The sequence below is a fragment of the Somniosus microcephalus genome, chromosome 14 (assembly GCF_052327205.1).
Source record: "Somniosus microcephalus isolate GS21.2 chromosome 14, FLI_Smic_1.0, whole genome shotgun sequence".
NCBI lineage: Eukaryota > Metazoa > Chordata > Chondrichthyes > Squaliformes > Somniosidae > Somniosus > Somniosus microcephalus.
The window spans coordinates 29,117,855-29,144,100 of record NC_141000.1 but is presented as its reverse complement, the minus strand read 5'-3'; the positions used below and the strand labels follow the sequence as shown (position 1 = coordinate 29,144,100).

At 42.4% G+C, this 26,246-nt stretch overlaps 1 protein-coding gene across 2 annotated transcripts in view; it reads right to left on the bottom strand.

The window, feature by feature from the left end:
- The window catches only part of cab39l (calcium binding protein 39-like), an 89,877-nt gene that overhangs the window by 56,207 nt on the left and 7,424 nt on the right, over positions 1 to 26,246 (bottom strand). For both annotated transcript variants that reach the window (XM_086006440.1, XM_086006441.1), the window contains exon 3: positions 6,894 to 7,030. In XM_086006440.1, coding sequence (XP_085862566.1) covers positions 6,894 to 7,001 — 108 coding nt within the window. In that variant the 5' untranslated portion in view covers positions 7,002 to 7,030. The remainder of the gene's footprint in view (positions 1 to 6,893; positions 7,031 to 26,246) is intronic.

The window sequence follows — 26,246 nt, the reverse complement described above, 5'->3', positions numbered from 1 at the left end:
GTGAGGAGGATGCAGAGAAACTCCAGTATGATTTGGACAGGTTGGGTGATTATACTGCATTTGCCATGCATCTGCCCAATGTGGATAAATGCGAGGTTATCCACTTCGGTGGCAAAAACAGGAAGACAGATTATTATCTGAATGGCAATAGATTGGGAAAAGGGGAAGTGAAGGAGACCTGGGTGTCATTGTGCACCAGTCACTGAAGATAAGCATGCAGGTGCAGCAGGCGGTTAATAAGGCAAATGGTATGTTGGCCTTCATAGCGAGAGGATTCGAGTACAGGAGCAAGGATGTCTTGCTGCAGTTGTACAAGGCCTTGGTGAGACCACACCTGGAGTATTGTGTGCAGTTTTGGTTGCCTTATCTGAGGAAGGATGTTCTTGCCATGGAGAGTGCGCAGCGAAGATTCACCAGACTGATACCTGGGATGGCAGGAATGACATATGAGGAGTGGGTCGATTAGGCTTATATTCGCTGGAGCCTGGGATGGCAGGCATGACGTATGAGGAGAGAGTGGGCTTATATTCGCTAGAGTTTAGAAGAATGAGAGGGGATCTCATTGAAACTTATAAAATTCTAACAGGATGAGACAGACTAGATGTAGGAAGGATGTTCCCGATGGCAGGGGAGTCCACAACCAGGGGTCACAGTCTAAGGATAAGGGGTAAGCCATTTAGGGCTGAGATGAGGAGGAATTTCTTCACCCAGAGAGTGGTGAACCTGTGGAATTCTCTACCACAGAAGGCAGTTGAGGCCAATTCATTAAATATATTCAAGGAGTTGGATATATTTCTTAAGGCTAAAGGGATCAAGGGATATGGGGAGAAAGCAGGGACAGGGTACTGAATTTGGATGATCAGCCATGATCTCATTAAATGGCAGAACAGGCTCAAGGGGCCAAATGGCCTACTCCTGCTCCTATCTTCTATGTTTCTATGTTTACTACATTTCCAAGTTTTGTGTCATCTTCAAACTTTGAAATGGAGGTGATTTAGTTAACCTAGGCTAGGGAGGAGGGGAAAGGGGAAGGCAGGGAAAAATGTCTTGAATGCGACTGCCATCCAGCAACCCTGCTGGAAAGTACACACATCAGGAGAGGACAGGATTTAGAGACTCACAACACTATGTCTAAGCTCACAGAAAGAATGGTTATTTGGAGAAGATATCAGAATGCTACCAGTACTTTTTCAATTGCACCCCAGTCGTCAGCACTTGCATGAGATGAGGGTGGGGAGAGAAAATTCACACATACAACATAAAAGCATTGAATAAAAAGAGGCATTCAGCCCATCATACTTAGAGAGCCCTTCATTTATCAAGTGACTATCGCATTCAACAACTCCACATGCAGCATCATCTCTTCATAGAACAGGCTATCACTTTTGTACAATATAGTTAAAATGAGTGGAGTTTCATGAATCCTATATTCCCCACATGCAAGGTAAGCATGTGTCACATGCTTTTCTGGGCCACATACACAATGTAAACAGTTTTATCAGCACTCAGCAAATACAAAATCCCCTTTCAGACTCTGCAGCCCTCTTCATTCAGGAACAAGTACACAGAGACTATATTAGGGGGTACAATTAGGGCAATTCACTTTCATTTGCCAGACCCCAGTGATTTAGGAAAGCATTCCCAAGTCGTTACATTAAAGCTTCTAGCCACCAACCGTAATATAGAAACAAAGTAATATTGTACATTTGTTTGGTCAGCAACCCATTTAAAAATAGATTACAAGTTCTTTAACATTGTTTCAATTAAATCTGAAAGCTTTACTCAAGGCGGTGAATTCCACTCACCCAACTTTTATACTCCGCTCCCATTTATTCCCCATTTTTCTGGAGAACTAATTTTTCTATTAAAAAAAACAATTTTCTATTCCAACAATCGACATCTTTAATTTTAATCTTTCGGTATAAGTTTTATCAACTCCAGCCAGTTATCTTTTCTTTCAAAACCAAACAGCTTCAAGGACATATATGGCCAATTGTGTTACATTACTCAGATTCCAGTGTTGATCATATTCTTTAAATGAGTGACAAATTATCTATGGAACAGCTATGTCAGTCATCAACTTTGTCCAGGGGGTGAAATTTGCTTACCATTAATTTTCCCCCATCCACCCAATCTTAAATTCGGGAGATGGATAATTTAATGTGGTTTCTTAAACTTAATTTGTTCTCATTTTTTATTATTGGAGGTATTGTGGAGCTGAACACTGTTGAATCAGCAGTGAACAGCCCACACCTTTAGGGAAGGTTTAATATTTCATTCTCGGGCGGAGAGAGGGGGGGGGGCGGGCGAGAGCAGAAAGGAGGAGAGAGAGAGAGAGAGTGGGGGATGTTTAAATTGGGAGTCCACTGCTTGCACTACCAAAATTAATCCAAAATTTCATCATTGTAAAATGGTTCATTTTGCAATTTTCAGAAAATTATTGTTCATATCCATCGTACATAATTTTAGGCATCTAGATCAAAAGCAGCTCCGCAACTCCACCTGACTTTGAATCCCAATTATCATCAATGCAACAACGGTGGGTCTGTTGCAATAGAATAGTATGAAATACCAAAAAACATTGTGGATTTTGTTTTAAAGTAACATTTTCTTAAAAGAATGAAATTACATTGTAACATGGTCTGCGACTTCCAAGTGGTGTACAGTATATGTATTCGCTTCACTAACGCAAGTGTTAAGGACGACATACAAAATTAGAGTTTAGCAAATTTACAATAGAAAAATATTCAAGACTGCTGCAGCAGAGTTTCCTAGTCCCTTGAGTTTGTAATTAAACATTCCAAGGGTCAGAAAAGACCCACATTATGCACATCACAGAATCACAGAATCTACAGTGCAGATAGAGGCCATTTCGGCCCATCGAGCCTGCACCGACACATATCCCACCCTATCCCCGTAACCCCATGTATTTAATCCCCTAACACTAAGGGTCAATTTATCATAGCCAAATCAACCTAACCTGCACATCTTTGGACTGTGGGAGGAAACCGGAGCACCCGGAGGAAACCCACGCAGACACAGGGAGAATGTGCAAACTCCACACAGACAGTCGCCCGAGGCCAGATTTGAACCCGGGTCCCTGGCGCTGTGAGGCAACAGTGCTAACCACTATGCCACTGTGCCCCCCTAAGTGGCGCCGCACGTATGTTTTCAACGAACTGGACGCACGCACGCACACAAATAAAAACACCTGCAGTTTATACATAGATAACTTTGAAGCTGTTTTTACCTAAAAAAAATGTTTGTTTTTTTTGAAAAAAGCAGTTTCTAAATTACAGACTGAATTACATTCCAAATTTAATTGACCGTGACTGCAGAAAGCCTTTTCAGGCTGGTGTTCTGGCATTTACAAACAAATTCTTTCACTTCAGTTTATATGGTCAAACCTGTTAGAAACATACAGTAGCAATTATTATTTCTAGTTATACCTGTCCCATTGCCATGTTAAGTTTTTCTTTCTCCCCCGCACCACTTCAATATTGTCAAAACAATGTGCGATTATCCAGGCCATAATAATTGCCCAGTGAAATACAGTGATCACGGTAAGTGCCGCCATCAGTCTGCAAAACCATATCTGGTCAAAAAAGCAGATGTGTTACTCACCAACTTAAACAAACCAGAAACCCTTTTATGTAAAGGAAATGTAGTTGATTTAGGAATGCTTATAAAACTCAGGCAAAGTGTTTAAAACTTTATCGAAACTTGATTTATCCAATTCTGAATCAAGCAAGCACTTTTAGAACTCTTGTCTGAGTACAAGAATTGAGGGCTACATTCTAAAGGATGAGAAATTTCACATTTCAACTCATTTTCTTTACTCTGTGGAAACTTTTGTATACTGACAGACCACAAACAACTTTTCTTTTCTATTATGTACAATTATAGAAGTCACTAACAAAAAGCCATGAACTTTCTCTGCCAATTTAGTTCATTCATTCACATCAGCAGTTCCAAAAAGGAACTATTCAAGCTAACTGCACCCATCCTTCTTTTGATTCATTTACACTCCTGCCACTACATTCATTTTAACAGCAGTTAAATGGTCTAGAAAGACTGCAGCCCCACCTTAAAGCATCCGATAGCAACAGCATTAAAAATGCCAGCAGCAAAAGGAAAGCTAATCACGGGCCAGGTGACTTGCCATTCAAGAGACAGGAATATACCAGTTCCAGGAGCCTGGGAAATTTGGGAGATGCTCCTTAGCCTCAAAATGGGAATAAGTGCATCTTCTGGGATTTTAACCAGTAACGTTAAAAAAAAATCAAAATTTTCTATTACTCTCTCCCCACCCCCCAACATTGAGAATAACTTTTCTTCACCTTTTTAAGATTCCCTGATACCAAACACAATTTCCTGAGAAAAATGACAGATTGAGGGGTCTACTCCAACGCTCTCTTTCAAATGCTGCTTCTGAACCAGCTGCTGGGAGGTGCACAAGCTCAGTCAATTTTTCCTTCGCCCTCTGGGCAAGCCCCTCTTTTCCAGACTGCCCTGTTGAGATTAGGAGCTCAATGCATGAGCAGCTGTAGGATTGAATTCACATCCTACCACTCTTGCTCTTAATACACCAGTCTCAAAATACAAATTGCAAGGACCAAGGTCACTGATTTACAGCTTTCGTGGAAAAAGGATAGAATCTCAGAATTCAATCCCTGAAACATCACTGGAAAAAAATTCCCCAAATTCCATGTAATAAAAAAATTGGACTGATAAATGCTTGAAGACTTCTCTAAACACATAATATCAATTTGAGATATGTTCGTAATAAGTGGAATTGTTAGCTTCTAATATCTAAATAAATGAGGACAATATTTGATTACCAGATCAACTGCAATCTGATGTGCAATCTTTGTGCCAATTTACTATATACATCAACTTTAGACATTCTTTTGGCAACACAGCCTTGTTCACGCATACAATTTTAGGGGAATGGCAAGTAAGTCAACAGTTTATAGTAGCCTTTATAAATAACAGCTATTATAGTGCCTTGTGTCTCAAATTTCTCCAGGAACATAATATACAATGAGTGTTATGCAGTACGGTTATGTGAGTAAACGAGGCAGCCATTTTGTACACAGCAAGGTCCCACGAACAGTAATGAGATGAATGACCAGTTAATCTGGTTATGTTGGTTAAGTGGTTGATTATTGATCAGGACACCAGGAGAACTCCCTGCTCTTCTTTAAATGGGTTCTTTAACAACTACCAGAGCAGGAAGGGGGAGTTCGATTTAACATCTCAGTTAAGGGAAGGCACCACCTGGCAATGCAGCACTTCCTGCCAGTGTCAGTCTAGAAGTATGGAGTGGGGCTCAAACCCACTACCTTCTGACTAAAAAGTGCCATCAACTGAGCCAAGCTGACATAGACAAAACAATGATGAACTTAAGAAACCCACCGCACAGTGCTTTCATCATGTAGTTTTAGTTACATCTCAGTATCATAATTATGGGTTAGCTGAAAGCTTCCAAACTTGCATGCAAACTTGAATGCTAGCTTCCAAACTAGCATTCAATACTATCCCCATACCTTCTAAAATCCACTAAAAACGTGCACAAAACCATGCTGAACATTGAAATAAATGTGTAGTACTTTCAGTGAATGCACTTTGAACTGCATCAATGATTGATATTAAATATGCTCCCGCACCCTAAAAAGACTGCAAAGAGTAATACCCCACAAAATGTACATATGTCTTGCTCTAGGAGCTTGTGTTTTGTATGGTAGCACTTCTGCATTAAAAGCCTGTCTGTTTCTCTTCTGGAACGTACAGAGCAACATTCTTGAATATGCAGCAACTAGTTGTTACATTCAACAACATGCTCTGCTCCATGACACTTTATTTAGAAATCTAATTTTAAACAGGAGTGGTTTGATGCATCTTACGAATAGGCAATCCCTAAACACATTATGCCTTGAAACAAAGATATATATATTTTTAAATGAACTGGTTACAAAGCAGGGAGATGCCAGCAGTAATACATAGCTGGCACCAAACTAATAAATAAATCATGGTAAGCATTTCCAATCCTTCGGTCACATGTTAATGTTTTAAAATCCTGCCCAAATTCAAGATCTTGACTGCACTATGCAAACATTAGCATATGAATGCGTGACATATGCACATGCAATTATTTTGTTCACTATTTTAACTTCAGATGTTAACCCATTTAAATAAATGAATTAATGCCTCGTTAAAATAGCTGACTCTAGTATTCATACAGCTGAATTTCAAACCCTTGGCATTTCTTTTTTGAGCATTGAAGAACATCCAAGTATTTGCATTTGTTAGCCAGGCTCCGTGGTAGCACTCTCACCTGCCAGACAGAAGACAGTGGTTTCAAGCCCTACTCCAGGAGTTGAGCACATAATCTATGCACCACTGAGGGACTGCTGTGCTGTCAGAGGTGTAATCTTTCAGATAAGACTTCAAACAAACAGAAGTTCTGTCTGTTCAGCTGGACATAAAAGAAGCCTGTGGCACTACTCCAAGATGGGAGTTCTCCTGGTGTACTGGGCAACAGTTATATTCAAGCGAACACCAAAACAGAATAACTGGTCATTTATCACCTTGCTGTGCATAGATTGGCTGCCTCACTTGCTTACACTTCGAAAGCAACTCATCAGCTGAAAGATGCTATATAAATGTTAATTCTTTCCTTCCATGAAACCCAAACAAAATATTTTTAAATGTTGACATAAAAGTATAATTAATTATTCAATTGTAGAACATTGGCACTTTGATTATGACAGGACAAAGATACTGGTTGATTTCTTGTGTCAGCTTTCAACTACACTCAACTGCTTTTTCCTCCCATGCGTTGAACAAGATTACTTCCACATGACAACACCTTTTCAAGCACCAGTACATACCTTTTCGGCCTTTTTGTCTGAAATATCCTGCTTTTCCAGCATCGCCATGTTCTCTTTGAGGTTTTTGACTATGTCTGCTGGACTTTTGTGTGATTTGAACAGCGGCATTTTGTTAGATTTATTTCACCCTGATTTACCTGCAAATGAACAAATTGAAGACAAAAAAAAAAAAAAAACATCAGTTTCACATTTTTAACAAATATTTTATTATAAATCAGTAGTTTCAATAAACTGCAGCTTGCTATTAAGGTCATGTGTTCTTAGCAGAAGCTTCAAAATTACTTGGTTTGTCTGCACTTTCCTTGGTTGTATCTAATTTTTGAGCCATATTCACTGCCATAATAGGGTCTCCAAACCAACTATTGAGTTGGGTAATTAAGGCCCATCATTCTTTGGTCCACAAGTCTTTCTTTTTTTCCCCAACCACTTCATCCATCCATCCATCTTGGAGATTATGAAGGTATGCGGAAACTACCAGAAATATGCCACTACAAGTGTTGAGCCCACTTTGAACAGGCGGTGAAGTGGGGGGGGGGGGGGGAAATTACTGACTTGCCTTGCAGCTGCCCTTTTTTGAGGCAGAATAGAGTTCTGTTTGAGGCATGCAAATCTTCAATATTCCAGAGCTCGGTTGCGGTTTCCATCTACAAGGGGGCTGCTTGTGCAAGCCCAGTAACTACCCAGGAATCAACGATCAATGGCTTTTAAGGTATTTCTTCAAGTTGTTGCAACATGAGAGAGAATATGAAGGGATTAGGAGAGAAGTCAAAAAAAATTAGGAAGGCAAAGAGGAACGATTAAATTAAATTATCAAGGAACATAAAACAAAATAGTACAATATTTTACAGGCACATCAATAAAAAAGGTCAAGATGGGAATAGGGCCATTAAGGGATGGACAGGACAATACCACAGGTAACGATAGGGCGATGGCAGAAATATTAAATCATTATTTCGCTTCGGTATTTACCAGGGAGATATATCAGGTGGACATGACATTGGATGATGAGATGAGTAATGAGATAAGTGCATTTAAAATAAAAAAAGGGGATATATTAAATAAACTAATCAAACTCAGGATAAAACCCCTCGTCCGGATGGATTGCATCCACGCATTTTAAAAGAATCAAGGGAAGAGATAGCAGAGACATTACTACACATATTTAATAATTCGTTAGAAAAAGGTGTAGTGCCAGAGGACTGGCGGATAGCTAACGTAATACCTATATTTAAGAAGGAGGATAGAACATGTCCAGGGAATTATAGACCACTCAGCTTAACATCGGTGGTAGGAAAAATAATGGAATCCCTACTAAATGAGAATAGAACCTCTAGAAACAAAAATAGTAATGAATAGTCAGCGTAAATTTCAAAAAGGGAAAAATCTTGTTTGACCAACCTTATTGAATTATTTGAAGAGGTAACAGAGTAGACAATGGTAATGCAGTAGATGTAATGTATCTAGATTTTCAAAAGGCCTTCAATAAGGTGCCCCATAATAGACAAATGAATAAGGTGAGAGAATTCGGAGTCAGGGGACAAGTAGCAGAATGGATTGCTGGTTGGCTTCAAGACGGATAGCAGAGAGTAGGGGTAAAGGGTAGCTATTCACAGTGGTAGAAGGTGGGTAGTGGTGTTCCACAAGGATCAGTGCTGGGACCACTGCTGTTCACAAGTTACATTAACGATTTAGACTTTGGAATCAAAAACACAATTTCTAAATTTGCAGATATCGTCAATACTGAGGACTGCAACAAATTACAGGAGGACATTAATAAACTTGCAGAATGGGCAAATAATTGGCAAATTAAGTTCAACAAAGACAAATGTGAGATGTGACATTTTGGTTGGAAGAATAGGGAGGTCACTTATCACTTGGAGGGTGCGAGTCTGGGTGGGGTAGAGGAACAAAGGGATCTCGGAGTACAAATACACAAATCACAAAGTTGCACCACAGGTTAGGAAGGCCATTAAAAATGCAAGCCAAGCACTAGGGTTTATTTCTAGAGGGATAAAATTCGAAAGTAGGGAAGTTATGCTAAACCTGTATCGAACCTGGGTTAGACCACACTTATAGTACTGCGTACAGTTCTGGCTGCCATATTATAAAAAGGCTATAGAGGCACTGGATAGGGTGCACAGAAGATTAACAAGAAATGCAAGGGTATACATATCAGGAAAGGATGAACAGGCTGGGTCTCTTTTCTCTTGAAAAAAGGCTGAGGGGTATATGTGACCTAATAGAGGTCTTTAAAATTATGAAAGGTTTTGATAGAGTGGATAGAGAGAGAATGTTTCCACTTGTGGGGAGAACATAACTAGAGGCCATTAATATAAAATAGTCACCAAGAAATCCAACAGGGAATTCAGAGAAACTTCTTTACCCAAAGCGTGGTGAGAATGTGGAACTCGCTACCACAGGGAGTGGTTGAAGCAAATAGTATAGATGCATTTAAGGACAGGCTAGTCAAGCATGAGCGAGAAGGGAAGAGAGTGTTATGCTGATAGACTTAGATAAGAAAGACGGGAGGAGGCTCGAGTGGAGCATAAACACCGGCATGGACTGGTTGGGCCGAATGGCCTGTTTCTATGCCGTGTATCCTATGTAATCCTATGTATAATCAATGGTCTGGAGGCCAGAGTAGTAATCAGAAAGGAACAGATGTGATTTTGTTCTCGTGAGGAAGGTGTATGGCAGGTTATGGCTTTATTCCAGATTGCACAATGTCTCAAGGCTCAGAGGAACCCACTTGCAATACTTTTAAATCGCTCTTCCTAAGGCCATGACCTCATGTGGCCCTCATGAAGGCGATGGAAGCTATGCCAGAACATGGCCAAGTCTTAGACTTTAACCAGGCCTTGCTCCAGCTCAAAGATCTGTGGAAGGATAGAGGCAGAATTAATCATCGAACCCAACTCTCAAGAGAGGGAGGCCAAGATGTCTACTTTAACTCATTTTATCCAACGCCTTCATTAATGATGTGTTGGATGGCACTGTAAGAGATGGACTCTGGAGTATCTGTTCCAGGCATTTCCAAAAGCATTGCAGCATTCCTTTGGTATTGGTTTGTTGGGAGACTCGCCTGGGGATCTCGTGCACTCTACTCACTATCTTAACAATGGACTAACTAGTGGCATATGGTGGTGGGTGTTCCAAAGTTTGGTATTACAGCTTTGCACAGCCCAAGAGGGGATCTTTGAGGAAAATACAGGGGACATCTGTTTGAATTGTTGATGCATCTTAGTACTGGGTTGGGGGCGGAGAGGGAAGAGACTCCTAATGGATGTCCATATCTATGGATGTCCATATCTCTGGACCAAATCTTTGGGATCATGCCAAGAAGAGGAAACTGATTTTTTGGTTTATCTTCAAAGGCAGCAAAGTCCCAATGCAGATTAAGCTTATGATACACAAGACATGTGTAACCAGTTCTCCTTGAAGTATTCGACCTCTGGGCATGCAACAGAAGGACTTCCTCCAGGTCAGCTGCGAGATCCAGGACCTAGCTGCAAAGTGGATCTGTAGAAAAAGAGGAAACAGCTGCAGAGAGAGGGGGCTTCAGCTACACATATATGCCATCAATTTCTGCGGATGGGAAGTTGGCCTCATGACATGCATGCCTCTTTGCCAAAATCCCTTAATAGAGGATCTGGATTAAGCAATTGCCTGATGAGTAGGTACGGCACTTGGCACTGCTCTTGGGACATCTTTTCAGACCGAGAGGTGGTTTGCAGTTGTGTTCCCCAAGGGTCAATTTTGGGTCCATTACTCTTTGCAATTGTTAGAAACAACCTAGACTTGGGTGTAGGGAGCAGCATTTTAAAGTTTGCAGATGATATGAAACTTGGCAAAGTAGTAGACAGCAATGAGGATAGTTATTAGGCTTCTAGATGACAGACAGGATGGTAAAATGGGCAGAAGCATGGCAGACAGAGTTCAATGCGGAGAAGTGATGCACTTTGGGAGGGCTAATATGGAAAGAAAGTATACTATAAATGGCACAATCTTGAAAAGTGTACATGAGCAGAGAGGCCTTGGTGTCCATATACACAAATCCTTAAAGGTGGGCAGGGCAAATTGATAAGGTGGTTAAAAAAAGCATATGGGTTACTTGGGTTTATAAATAGAGGACTAGAATATAAAAGCAAAAAGATCATGCTACGTAGAACTTTATAAAACACTGGTTAGGCCTCAGCTGGAGTATTGTGGACAATTCTGGACACCACACTTCAGGAAAGATGTAAAGGCATTAGAAAGGGTACAGAGGAGGTTTACCAGGGATGAGGGACTTCAGTTATGAGGAGAGGTTGGAAAAGTTAGGACTGGTCTCCTTGAAACAGTTGTACTGAAAAGGTGGTAGAAGCCGATTCCATAAATATATATATATATATATATATATATATATATATTTTTTTTTTTAAAAAGGCAGTTGGACAGGTACTTGAGGATGAAGAACTTACAGGGTTACGGACAAAAAGCAGGGGGAGGGGGAGGGACTGAGCACGACTGCTCTTTCGAGAGCCAGCACAGGCACGACAGGCCAAATGGTCTCTTTCTGTGCATAAGTTTCTATGATTCTATCTAGAACATCAAGTTGACCATCAGGATGCAAGCTGCTTTCTGCCATGCAAAGAACAGATGTCCCTCATGTAGCTGATGAGGAAACTCAGATTGGAGACTCTGGAAGGCGTCATTTTGAGGCCAGATATTAGAACATGTTCATATGTCCAGAGTTTGATGCCTATCATGACTGCATTGTAGAGAAGGAAGCAGCTGCCCCTGACATTCTGCAAGCCTCAACTGGTGAAACTACTGTTCAATGGAAAATCCATACTGTACTCGAGGATGAATGAAATGACTAACATTTTATAGCTAGCTACATTGCTCACCATGCCTCTCGTAAAGAGCTCCTAGTACAGCTATTCACTCAGTAGAGACTAAAATCATAGCTTTGCTATTGTCCATCTGTAAGGAAAGGGTTAATCAGGTGGTCCTGAAGTCTGCTTATGTTATACTGCTATTGATTTCTCTTTATATTTTAGTAATATTAACCTTTAGCCTGTTAAGTGAATAAGTATAAGTTAATTTAGATGCAGTGCCTGTTGAACAGTTGAATTAAGACTGAGCTTAAAGCAATGGTCAGTTTAGTACATAATTAAAAGGACATTTCAGTGCATATATTTCAGAGAACTTTAATTAGTTCATAAGTTCTGCAGATGGAAACATCGGCGAATACATCATCCTTTTTACAAGCAGGAGATTGGTATGAAATAGTATAGATTTATAATTAGAAGTCCCACTTGGTAGAATAGAACAAAAGTGAAACTATTAAGAAGATAACAAAGGAGGGGAGTTGTATAAGTCAATGTAAAAATACCTCGTTATAACTAAAGTTATTGATAAGCTCATAAAAATTCACTTTGTATGGAGCTGTATTTGGCAATGCAGAAATGTGTGGATTGTCACACAGAAGGGGTAAGAAAAAGGTATAAAATGGGGGGGGGGAGAAAGAGTGGGAGAGGAGCAGGCGGGAGGGAGAGAGGGGGAGAGAGAAAAGAAAGAAGGAGCAAGCGAGAGAGAGAAAAAAAGCGAGAAAGAGCAAGAGGGAAGAGAGAAAAAAGATTGATTTTTGAAATAGTTATATAAATGATTTATCGTTCAGATTTACAGCCATTACATCATAACCATGGATCATGGAAAGCACCAGCCACTATCTGCCAGGATACCCACCTCCAGCTAAATAAAGAGTAAATTGCAGCATTACTGGAACAGATTTATATAAAGAAATGGACTGATGGGAGTGATTTCTACACTGAGGATCATTGCAAGAAAATCTTTCCGTTTGCAGTCTAGAAATAACTCCCAGGTACTCAGTCTCCAGATACTAGTGCATTTTTATGACATTTCTCCTAAAAAATGTAAATAAGATACCCCTCACATTTGAGTCATCTGTAAAATCAAAAGGATCTGGCATTTTGATAGATGACTAGTTTTGCTTTCACAGTTTACATAGCTGGACCCTCAATGCATCAAACCCTGGGCAATGTATTGGCTTGTGATGCAAGTTTCAAGCAGAGGTCAGTTACTTCTCCATAAATGAATGAAAGAGAACTTTACCTGGAGTTATACTTTTCTTTTAATGTGGGTTGTAATATGCATGAGCCAGTGCTTAGTCTGGACTGACAAGTCTGCCACTGGGCTACGGAAAATGGATTTATCAACATAAATTATAGGGAGCCAGCTCTCCGATACCGAGTGCCTATGACAAAACTTAAAATAAAATAATAGCTTTCAACAAAAGGAGGCCAGAGAAGAAAGGGGGAAACAAAAATGCAGGAAGAGTTGAGAAAATGTATTCAAAATAGTTTTCGTCTGTAATCACATCAGGGTCTGGACTGCATGCAAAGCAATCGGCATTTTAAATAAAAACAACTTAACAGGTTTGTGCCTGTAATTTCCCTCACGGCAAGTCCTGACCTTGGCTAGAACAGGGAGATGCAGAACAGAGGTAATGCAATTCCTCTGCAAAAAGAAAATGTTTCAAATTAGAGGAGTCAACCCATTCTTGCACATCACTTAATAACTAGCTACAGAATGACATCGAGACCATCAACCTTCCTCCTCATCTGGAGAATGATGTATAACAGATTGAGAGAGAACATTTTGAAGTGGGGAAAATCTCAAAGCATTTACTACAAGCTGTTCCAGTACAGCTACAACACTGGCATCTACCTGACAAAGTGGAAAATTGCCCAGGTATGTCCTGTCCACAAAAAGCAGGACAAATCCAATCTGGCCAATTACCGCCCCATCATCTCAATCATCAGCTAACTGATGAAAGGTGTCGTCAACAATGCTATTGAGCGATAACCAATAAAAATAATGACTTGCATTTCTATAGTGCCTTTCACGATCACCGAACAACCCAAAGTGCTTTACAGCCAATGAAGTACTTTTTGATGCGTAGTCACTGTTGCAACGTAGGAAATGCGGCAGCCAATTTGCGCACAGCAAGCTCCCAAAATGCAGCAATGTGATAATGACCAGATAATCTGTTTTAGTGATGTTGATTTGACGGATAAATATTGGCCAAGACACCGGGGATAACTCCCCAGCTCCTCTTCGAATAGTGCCATGGGATCTTTTACGCCCACCTGAGAGCGCAGACGGAGCCTCGGTTTAACGTCTCATCCGAAAGACAGCACCTCCGACAGTGCAGCACTTTCTCAATACTGCACTGGAGTGTCAGCCTAGATTTTTGTGCTCAAGTCTCTGGAGTGGGACTTGAACCACAACCTTCTGGCTCCGAAGCGATGGTGTGACCAACTGAGCCACACTGACACATGACCTGCTCACCAATGCTCAGTTTGGGTTCTGCCAGGACCACTCGGCTCCAGGCCTCATTACAGCCTTGGTCCAAACATGGACAAAAGAGCTGAATTCTAAAAAGGGAGGAGAGAGTGTGACTGCCCTTGACATTCAAGGCAGCATTGGATAGAATGTGGCAACAAGGAACCCTAGTAAAATTGAAGTCAATGGGAATGCTCTGCACTGGCGAGTCATACCTAGCACAAAGGAAAATGGTTGTGGTTGTTGGAGGCCAATCATCACAGCCCCAGGACATCACTGCACGAGTTCCTCAGGGCAGTGTCCCAGGCCCAACCATCTTCAGCTGCTTCATCAGTAACCTTCTCTCCATCATGTCAGAAGTGGGGATTTTTGCTGATGAATGCAGTGTTCAGTTCCATTTGCAACTCCTCAGATAATGAAGCAGTCCATGCAGGAAGACCTAGACAACATTCAGGCTTGGGCTGATAAGTGACAAGTTAACACTTGTGCCACACAAGTGCCAGTTCCAACAAGATGGTCAAGAACCACCCCGTTTGGTAATGTCATTGTCACATACCCTAACATCTACAACCTGGAGGGTGGTGGGGGTCACCATTGACCAGAAAATTAAGTGGACCAGCCACATAAATAATGTGCCTACTAGAGCAGGTCAGAGGCTGGGTATTCTGTGGCGAGTGCCTCACCTCCTGACTCCCCGAAGCCTTTCCACCATCTATAAGGCACAAGTCAGGAGTGTGATGGAATACTCTCCACTTGTCTGGATGAGTGCAGCTCCAACAACACTCAAGAAGCTCAACACCATCTAAGACAAAGCAGTCCACTTGATTGGCACCCCATCCACCATCTTAATAATTCACTCCCTCGCCAAGGCTTCTTTGACAACACCTCCCAAACCCACAACCTCTACCACCTAGAAGGACAAGGGTAGCAGACGCATGGGAACACCACCACCTGCAAGTTCCCCTCCAAGTCATACACCATCATGACTTGGAAATATATCGTTGTTCCTTCATCGTTGCTAGGTCAATATCTGGAACTGCACTGTGGGAGTACCTTCAACTCATGCACTGCAGCAATTCAAGGCAGCGGCTCACCACCTTCTCAAGGGCAATTAGGGATGGGCTATAAATGTTGGCCTTGCCAGCAATGCCCACATCCCAGGAATGATTTTTAAAAATACTAAATGTTCCCATTTCTGTACTTTTTTTAAATTTTTTAATTCGTTCATGGGATCTGGCCATCGCTGGTAAAGCCAGTATTTTATTGCACATCCCTAATTGGCCTTGAGAAGGTGGTGGTGAACCGCTGCAGTCCGTGTGGTGAAGGTACTTCCACAGTGCTGTTAGGGAGTGCCAGGATTGTAACCCAGTGACGATGAAAGAACGCCAATATACTTCCAAGTCAGGATGGCGTGTGACTTGGAGAGGAACTTGGAAGTGGTGGTGTTCCCATGCGCCTGCTGCCCTTGTCCTTCTAGGTGGAAGGTGTCACGGGTTTGGGAGGTGCTGCCGAATAAGACTTGGCGAGTTGCTGCAGTGCAACTTGTAGATGGTACACACTGCAGCCACGGTGGAGGGAGTGAATGTTTAAGGTGGTGGATGGGGTGCCAATCAAGCAGGCTGCTTTGTCCTGGATGGTACTGAACTTCTTGAGTGTTGTTGGAACTGCACTCATCCAGGCAAGTGGAGAGTATTCCATCACACTCCTTACTTATGCCTTGTAGATGGTGGAAAGGCTTTGGGGAGTCAGCAGGTGAGACACTTGCTGCAGAATATGCAGCCTCTGACCTGCTCTTGTTGCCGCAGTATGTGTGTGGCTGGTCCAGTTAAGTTTCTGGTCAATGGTGACCCCCCAGGATGTTGATGGTGGGGGATTCGGCGATGGTAATGCCGTTGAATGTCAAGGGGTGGTGGTTAGACTCTCGCTTGTTGGAGATAGTCATTGCCTGGCACTTGTGTGGCACGCATGTAACCTGCCACTTATCAGCCCAAGCCTAAATGTCATCCCGGTCTTGTTGCATGTGGGCATGGACTGCTTCATTATCTGAGGAGTTGTGATTGGCGTTGAACACTGAGGTCTTCAGCGAACATCCCCATTTCTGACCTTATGATGGATGGAAGGTCATTGCTGAAGCAGCTGAAGATGGTTGGGTCTAGGACACTGCCCTGAGGAACTCCTGCAGCGATGTCCTGGGGCTGTGATGATTGACCTGCAACCACCACAACCATCTTCCTTTGTGCTAGGTATGACTCCAGCCAGTGGAGCGTTTCTTGCCCCCCCCCCCCCGCCAATTCCCATTGACTTCAGTTTTACTAAGGCTCCTTGATGCCACACTCGGTCAAATGCTGCCTTGATGTCGAGGGCAGTTACTCGCACCTCACCTCTGGAATTCAGTTCCTTTGTCCATGCTTGGACCAAGGCTGCAATGATGTCAGGAGCCGAGTGGTCCTGGCGGAACCCAAACTGGGTGTCAGTGAGGTTATTGGTGATTAAGTGTCACTAGGGTGGTAGATAGGGCTTTAAACTAAATAGTGGGGGAGAGGGTTCAGATAAAGTGGAATTTAGAAAGTCAAAGAGAAAGGAGAAGGCAATAGTGCAGGGCGATAGGCGTAATGATAACCAGAGTGTCACAGGAGGAGACAAAGTGTACGAACATAACCGTGCACCAGCAAATAGTTTCAGAGTAGGTAATAATTGGTATAAAGAAAAAATGAAAAGCTCTTTATCTGAATGCACGCAGCATTCGTAACAAGATAGATGAGTTGATGGCACAAATAGAAATAAATGGGTACGATCTGATAGCCATTGCAGAGATGTGGTTGTAAGGTGACCAAGGCTGGGAACTGAATATTCAGGGGCATTTGACATTTCGGAAGTATAGGCAGAAAGGAAAAGGAGGTGGGGTAGCTCTGTTAATAAAGGATGAGATCAGTGTAGTGGTGAGAAATGATATTGGCTCAGAAGATCAAAATGTAGAATCAATTTGGGTGGAGATAAGAAATAGTAAAGAAGTCACTGGTGAGAATAGTCTATAGGTCCCCTAACAGTAGCTACACTGTAGGACAGAGTATAAATCAAGAAATAATAGGGGCATGTAAGAAAGGTACTGCAATAATCATGGGCAATTTTAATCTTCATACAGATTGAACAAATCAAATTGGCAAGGGTAGCCTTGAGAACGAATTCATAGAATGTATTCGGGATGGTTTCTTAGAACAATACGTTGTGGAACCAACCAGGGAGAAGGCTATTTTAGATCTGGTAATGTGTAATGAGACAGGATTAATTAATGATCTCATAGTAAAGGAGCCTCTAGGGAAGAGTGATCATAGCATGATTGAATTTGAAATTCAGTTTGAGGGTGAGAAACTTGGGTCTGAAACTAGTCTCCTAAACTTAAATAAGGCAATTACAAAGGTATGAAGACAGAGTTGGCTAAAGTAGATTGGAAAAATAGATTAAAGGGTAAGACAGTAGACAAGCAGTGGCAGACATTTGAGATGATATTTCATAACTCTCAGCAAACATTTATTCCAGTGAGAAAGAAAGACTCTACGAGAAGGATGAACCATCCGTGGCTAACTAAGTTAAGGATGGTATCAAATTGAAAGAAAAGGCATACAATATTGCAAAGAGTAGTGGTAAGCCAGAGGATAGGGAAAATTTTAGAAACCAGCAAAGGAGGACTTAAAAAAAGAGAGATAGATAGATTATGAAACTAGACTAGCAAAAAATATAAAAACAGACAGTAAGAGCTTCTACAGGTATATAAAAGGGAAGAGTGTAGCTAAACGTTGGTCCCTTACAGGATGGGACAGGGGAATTAATAATGGGAAACAGGGAAATGGCAGAGACTTTGAACAAATATTTTGTATCGGTCTTCACAGTAGAAGACACTAAAAGCATCCCAATAATAATTGATAATCAAGGGGCTATAGGGAGGGAGCAACTTAAAACGATCACTAGAGAAAAAGTACTAGGCAAAGTAATGGGACTAAAGGCTGACAAGTCCCCTGAACCTGATGGCCTACATCTTAGGGTTTTAAAAGAAGTGGCTGCAGAGATAGTGGATGTGTTGGTTGTAATCTACCGAAATTCCCTGGATTCTGGAGAGGTCCCAACGGATTGGAAAACCGCAAATGTAACGTCCCTATTCAAGAAAGGAGGGAGACAAAAAGCAGGAAGCTAAAAAGCAGGAAGCTATCGGCCAGTTAGCCTAACATCTGTCACTGGGAAAATGCTGGAATCCATTATTATGGAAGTAGCAGCAGGACATTTAGAGAATCATAATAAAACCATGTTGACTCTGCTTGATTGTATGAAAGGGAAATCATGTTTGACAAATTTACTGGAGTTCTTTGAGGATGTAACGAGTAGGATGGATAAAGGGGAACCAGTAGATGTGGTGTATTTGGATTTCCAGAAAGCATTTGGTAAGGTGCCACATAAAAAGGTTACTGCACAAGATAAGAGCTCACGGGGTTGGGGGTAATATATTAGCATAGATAGAGAATTGGCTAACTAACAGAAAACAGAGTTGGGATAAATGGGTCATTTTCCAGTTGGCAAACTATAGTTAGTGGGGTGCCACAGGGATCAGTGCTGGGGCTTCAACTATTTACAATCTATATTAATGATGACTTGCATGAAGGGACAGAGTGTACTGTAGCCAAATTTGCTGATGATACAAAGATAGGTGAGAAAGCAAGTTGTGAGGAGGACACAAAGAGTCTGCAAAGGGATACAGATAGGTGAAGTCAGTGGGCAAAAATTTGGCAGATGGAGTATAATATGGGAAAATGTGAGGTTATCCTGGAAGGCAAAATAAAAAAGCAAATTATTATTTAAATGGAGAGAGGCTACATAATGCTGTGGTACAGAGGGATCTGGGGGTCTTCGTACATGAAACACAAAAAGTTAGCATGCAGGTACAGCAAGTAATTAGGAAGGCAAATAGAATGTTGGTCTTTATTGCAAGGGGGATGGAGTATAAAAGTAGGGAAGTCTTGCTACAACTGTGCAGGGCACTGGTGAGACCACACCTGGAGTGCTGCGTGCAGTTTTGGTCTCCTTATTTAAGGAGGGATATACTTGCATTGGAGGCAGTTCAGACAAGGTTCACTAGGTTGATTCCCGAGATGAAGGGGTTGTCTTTTGAAGAAAGGTTGAGCAGGTTGGGCCTATACTCATTGGAGTTTAGAAGAATGAGAGGTGATCTTATTGAAACATATAAGATTCTGAGGGGGATTGACAGGGTGGCTGCTGAGAGGATGTTTCCCCTCATGGGGGAATCTAGAACTAGGGGGCACAGTTTCAGGAGAAGGGGTCGCCCATTTAAAATGGAGAGGAGGAAGAATTTCTTCTCTCAGAGGGTCTTGAATCTTTGGAATTCTCTACCCCAGAGAGCTGTGGAGGCGCAGTCATTGAATATATTCAAGGCGGAGATAGTCATATATTTGAGCTACAGGGGAGTCAAGGGTTATGGGTGGCAGGTGGGAAAGTGGCGTTGAGGCCAAGATCAGATCAGCCATGATATTGAATGGCAAGGGCAGGCTCGAGGGGCCGAATGGCCTACTCCTGCTCCCATTTCTTATGTTCTTATGACAGCACTGTCAATGACACCTTACATCACTTTGCTGATGATTGCGAGTAGACTGATGGGGCGGTAATTGGCCAGATTGGATTTGTCCTGCTTTTTGTGGACTGGACATACCTGGGCAGTTTTCCACATTGTCGAATAGATGCCAGTGTTGTAGCTGTACTTTACCTGACCAGAATATTTTGATGTTAACAATAGGCGCTAAAGTTGGAAGTGTGTTCCATTCCACAGCTTAACACAAGCACAAAAATTGACCAACATGCCTGGAACAAAAATCTCACGCACACTTTATAAACTCCATGTATCTGAAAATAGGGGATTTCTTACAAAGTACAAATGTTACTCAAAAACTGTATGGGCAATTCACTCTTGAAAATGAACCAATGTTGAATGTAGGAAATTTTAAATAATTTAATCAACAGGCAAATCTAACCTTAAACAAACCACAGTGAACCTCCTCCAATTATAGCAGTAGAAAGATTTGTAAACCATTACAGTATGAGAAATTGCAACAAGGAGTCATTTTTTAAAAATTGCAGTTCCATGGGTACCAAACATGCTGCAGTATCTCATCCAAGTGGGCACTCTTCATCACTGAGCTAAGATAGTCTGAGCTGGCAGGCTATTCCATTCTGGGCGGGGAGAAAGAGCTGAGGGAGAAATCGTACAACAATCTGGCAGCTTCCATGGGCATTTTCCCGGGTGCCAGCCCACAAATTACCAGATTTATCAATGGTGTGGAGATGTCGGTGTTGGACTGGGGTGGACAAATGTAAGAAGTCACAAAACACCAGGTTATAGTCCAACAGTTGTGTGACTTCTTACATTTGTCCACCCCAGTCCAACACCGGCATCTCCACACCATGGCTACTATCGACACCACAAACTGCCGGCTCAAAGTGGAGAGGATCTCCAAGAAGATCGCGCATATCGACACAGACATCAAGTTTCTACAGGAGATGCAAGAAAGCAGACACGACCTGTCATCATCTGGCATTATTCTCTGACTATATAATCTGTGTCTATAGGCATCTCTCCACTTCACCTGACGAAGGAGCAGCGCTCCGAAAGCTTGTGATTTCAAATAAAACTGTTGGACTAGAACCTGGTGTTGTGTGACTTCTTACAGATTTATCAAATTTAACTTCACAATTTGAACTCTCAATCTCTGGACAATAACCACGACTGTACCCCCATTATGTTTATGTAGCTGTATTACCAATCTTCTAAACATGTACAGGAAGCTCTTTCAACCGGCACCTAAATATCTGGAAATCTCTTAACCGGCAAAATTCAGGAGTAGGTTCAGCTAAGTTTTACTGTATATTAGTGGCCGTGTAACCGGGGTTCCTGCACCTGTGGCCGTGCAACAGGGACTCCTGGATCTGTGGCCGTGTAACCGGGACTCCTGCACAAGTGCTGTGTAACCGGGGCTCCTGCACCTGTGGCCGTGTACGGGGCTCTCGTACCTTAGTAAGTATACCTCTCTATAATCCAGACTTTTTGATCAACCAGCACCACGCCGGTCCCATCGGTGCCGGATAAAAAAAGTTTCCTGTAGTAGGCATGAGGATCTCTTTACTGTACATACAGAATGAAAGCAGGTCTGTTCAAATTAAGTACAGTACAACTCCAAATCATACATTAGGAACTGCGTAAAGGATGTCTCACTATACATGGGCTTGTTAGAAGTCCCAGAATTCACAACTACTTGATTCTCCATACTATACTCTGTTTCCAATCATACAATAGTTACAGCACAGGAGGCCATTCGGCCCATGCCGGCTCGCTGCAAGAGCACTTCAGCTAATCCCATTCCGCTGCCCTGTCCCTGCAGCTCTGCAATTTTATTTCCTTCAGGTACTTATCCAATTCCCTTTTGAAAGCCACAATTGAATCTGCCTCCACCATCCTTTCAGGCAGTGCATTCCAGATCATAACCATTTGCTGCATAAGAAAGTTTTTCCTCACGTCGCCTTTGGTTCTTCTGCCAATCACCTTAAATCTCTGTCCTCTGCTTCTCGACTCTTCCGCCAATGGGAACAGGTTCTCTATCTACTCTGTCTAGACACCTCATGATTTTGAGCACCTCGATCAAATCTCCTTTCAACCTTCTCTGCTCTAAGGAGAACCCCAGCTTCTCCAGTCTATCCACGTAACTGAAGTCCCTCATCCCTAGAACCATTCTTGTAAATCTTTTCTGCACCCTCTGAAGCCTTCACATCCTTTCTAAAGTGCAGTGCCCAGAATTGGACACAATACTCCAGTTGAGGCCGAACCAGTGTTTTATAAAGGTTCATCATAACTTCCTTGCTTTTGTACTCTATGCCTCTATTTATGAAGCCCAGGATCCTGCATGCTTTATTAACTGCTTTCTCAACCTGCCCTGCCATCTTCAACGATTTGTGCACATATACCCCCGGGGTCTCTGTTCATGCACCCACTTTAGAATTGTACCCTTTAGTTTATATTGCCTCTCCTCGTTCTTCCTACCAAAATGTATCACTTCGCACTTTTCTGCGTTAAATTTCATCTGCCACGTGTCCGCCCATTTCACCAGCCTGTCTATGTCCTCTTGAAGTCTATCACTATCCTCCTCACTGTTCACTATACTTCCAAGTTTTGTGTCATCTGCAAATTTTGAAATTGTGCCCTGTACACCCAAGTCTAAGTCATTAATATATATCAAGAAAAGCAGTGGTCCTGGTGCTGACCCCTGGGGAATCCCACTGTGTATCTTCCTCCAGTCCGATAAACAACCGTTCAGAACTACTCTGTTTCCTGTCACTTAGTCAATTTTGTATCCATGCTGCCACTGTCCCTTTTATTCCATGGGCTTCAACTTTGCTGGCAAGCCTATAATGTGGCACTTTATCAAATGCCTTTTGGAAGTCCATGTACATCACATCAAACGCATTGCCCTCATCAACCCTCTCTGTTATCGCATCAAAAAACTCAATCAAGTTAGTTGAACACAATTTGCTTTTAACAAATCCGTACTGGCTTTCCTTAATTAATCCACACTTGTCCAAGAGACTGTTAATTTTGTCCCAGATTATCATTTTTAAAGCTTCCCCAGTACACAGGTTAAACTGACTGGCCTGAAGTTGCTGGGTTTATCCTTACACCCTTTTTTGAACAAAGGTGTAACAATTTCAATTCTCCAGGCCTCTGGCACCAGCCCTGTATCCAAGGAGGATTGGAAAATTATGGCCAGCAGCTCCACAATTTCCACCTTCACTTCTCTCAGCATCCTAGGGTGCATGCCATCCGCTCCTGGTGGCTTCTCTACTTTTAAGTACAGCCAGCCTTTCTCATACCTCCTCAACAATTTTAATCCCAACTACCTCCTCTTTCACTATGACTTTGGCAGCATCATCTTCCTTGGTAAAGACAGATGCAAAGTACTCATTTAGTACCTCTGCCATGCCCTCTGCCTCCATGCATAGGTCTCCATTTTGGTCCCTAATCGGCTCCACTCCTCCTCTTACTGCCTGTTTACTATTTATATGCCTATAGAAGACTTTTGGATTCCCTTTTATGTTGGCTGCCAATCTATTCTCATACCCTCTCTTTGCACTTATTTCCTTTTTCACTTCCCTTCTGAACTTTCTATATTCAGCCTGGTTCTCACTTGTATTCTCAACCGGACATCTGTCATACGCCCCCTTTTTCTGCTTCATCTTTCTATCTCTTTCATCATCCAGGGAGCTCTGGTTTTGGTTACCCTACTTTTCCGTCATGGAAATGTACCTCGACTGTACCCAAGCCATTTCCTCTTTAAAGGCAGCCCATTGTTCAATTACAGTTTCGCCTGCCAATCTTTGATTCCACTTTACCCGGACCAGATCCATTCTCGGCCCACTGAAATTGGCCTTCCTCCAATTAAGTATTTTTACTCTAGATTGCTCCCTGTCCTTTTCCATAGCTAGTCTAAACCTTATGATACTGTGATCACTGTTCCCTAAACGTTCCCCTACTGACAATTGCTCCACCTCATTGCCCAGAACCAGATCTAGCAATGCCTCCTTCCTCTTTGGGCCAGAAACATACTGATCAAGAAAGTGTTCCTGAACATAGTTCAGAAATTCTTCCTCCTCTCTGCCCTTTACACTATTACTACCCCAGTCTATATTAGGATAGTTGAAGTCCCCATTATCACTGCTGTATACTTCTTGCACCACTCTAATTTCTCTGCAAATTTTCTCCTCTATCTTTCCCACTAGTTGGCGGCCTATAGAATACACCTAGTAGTGTAATGGCGCCTCTATTGTTTCTTAACTCTAACCAAATAGATTTTGTCCTTGACCCCCTCCAGGACATCCTCTTGCTCCAACACTGCAACATTCTCCTTAAATCAATACTGCCACCCCCACCTCCTTTCTTTCCTTCCCTATTTTTCCTGAACACCTTAGATCCAGGAATATTTAGTACCCAACATCATGACTCGAAGTAACACTGGGCGGCCAGCTGGTGGCGCCGTCCGAGGAGTATAAAATACTCAGGCGTGGGCCCAGCTTGCTCAGGATGTTTCTGTAACCAGGAACTAGTGATGCAACTAAAAATCTCATGGTTGTGAAACAGTTGATTAAAGCCTTGTTTTATACTCAAACCAAGTGCTCAGTAGTCTTTTTACATCAATTTAATCAACTGAACCTGCTCCACGCTCTGAGTGGTCTTGGGAACAGACGGCTATGACTCAAACCGTAGAAGGGAATTTGGACGAAGTAATCGATCCATCATGGAGAAACTACTCAGACCCGCCCGTCACGATCTGGACCCGAATTCAATTACAGCTGTTAAGGTATGGAAACACTGGTATCGTACCTTTAGCAACTTCCGAGTATGGTGAGAATGTTCCTAATAAGTTACGAATGCTTGCCAACTATGTATCCCCTCATGTGTTTGACTATATCGAAGACTGTGTAGACTATGACGCATCTATCCAAATACTACAGCAACTATATGTTAAGTCCCCAAACGAAATTTTTGATCGGCATCTACTGGCCACAACTCGACAACAACGCGGGGAATCACTTGACGAATTCCTTCAGAAACATCGCAGGCTCAGCAAGGATTGTAATCTTAAAGCGGTCACAGCTGAGCAGTCTCAGGAGGAGCTAATTCATGATTCCTTTATTAATGGGATTGCGTCTCCCTTCATACGTCAGTGTCTGTTGAGAATAAAACCCTCAAGTTACAGGCTGCCTATGACCAGGCGTGCTCTCTGGACTTAGCAAAGAGGACTGCAGATACCTATCTTTCACCACGTGCAGCTGCTATCACTTTGTGACTCCTTCGACAGGCCTCGGGCGGAAGCCCTGGCTGATGACAACCCTGCCCTAGAAGCCTTCGCTGATGACGACCCTGCCCTAGCGGCATCTTGGCAATCTGGAAGGAAGTGTTTCTTCTGTGGAGGTGCATTCCACTATAGGAAATGTTGTCCTGCTCATAACACAGTCTGCAATCATTGCAGTAAGAAAGGCCACTTTTCTAAGGTATACCGGTCGAGAGCCTGTTAGTTTTGCAGCTACTATCTATAAAACTGCTCCTCCCCCAAGAGGCACTACTAAGGTTACAGCTGTCAAGAGTAAAACTGCCCCTCCTCCCATCACAGCTGTTTTTCCCCAAAGTATGTCCCATGCAGCCACGAAGGTTTTGGTAAATGGACACATTTTGAGTGCACTAATCGACTCATGCAGCTCTGACAGCTTCATCAGTGAGCGGGCTGTCAGTAAGTTAAAACTGCGTATTTACCCCTCGGACAGGGAAATTGCAATGGCTCTGACGACACTGACCACCAACTCTTCCGGCTTTTGTCTCATCGACCTTATTCTCAATGGCCGCACTTATTTATCCACCCGGCTCGGGGTGCTCAAAAACCTATGCAGTGATGTGCTCCTGGGACAGGATTTCCAGAAACACAAAAGACTCACTTTCGAGATTGGAGGGTCAAAGCCAGAGCTTATTATTTCCAAAGTACCGTTTTGTGCACTTTCAGCGGCTTCGCTCGATGAGCCCTCCTTGTTTTCCAATCTCTCTCTTCCCCCCCCCCCCCCGCCCGATGTAAGCCCATAGTCACTAAATCACGACGTTTCAGCCATGATGATCGATCCTTTATCGAGGCAGAAATCTCTCGCCTTCTAACAGACGGTATCATTGAGCCATGTTAATCTTCCTGGCGGGCTCAAGTCGTCGTTGTTAAAAATCCTCTGAAGCAACACAAGAAACGTCTTTGCATCGATTACTCGCAAACTATTAACCAGTATACCGACCTGGATGCCTACCCACTACCACGCATCGATGACATGGTCAATAACCTTGCCAACTACAAGGTATTTTCAACTTTTGATTTAAAGAGCGCAAACCATCAAGTACCGTTAAAGGACTCTTGACAAAAAGTA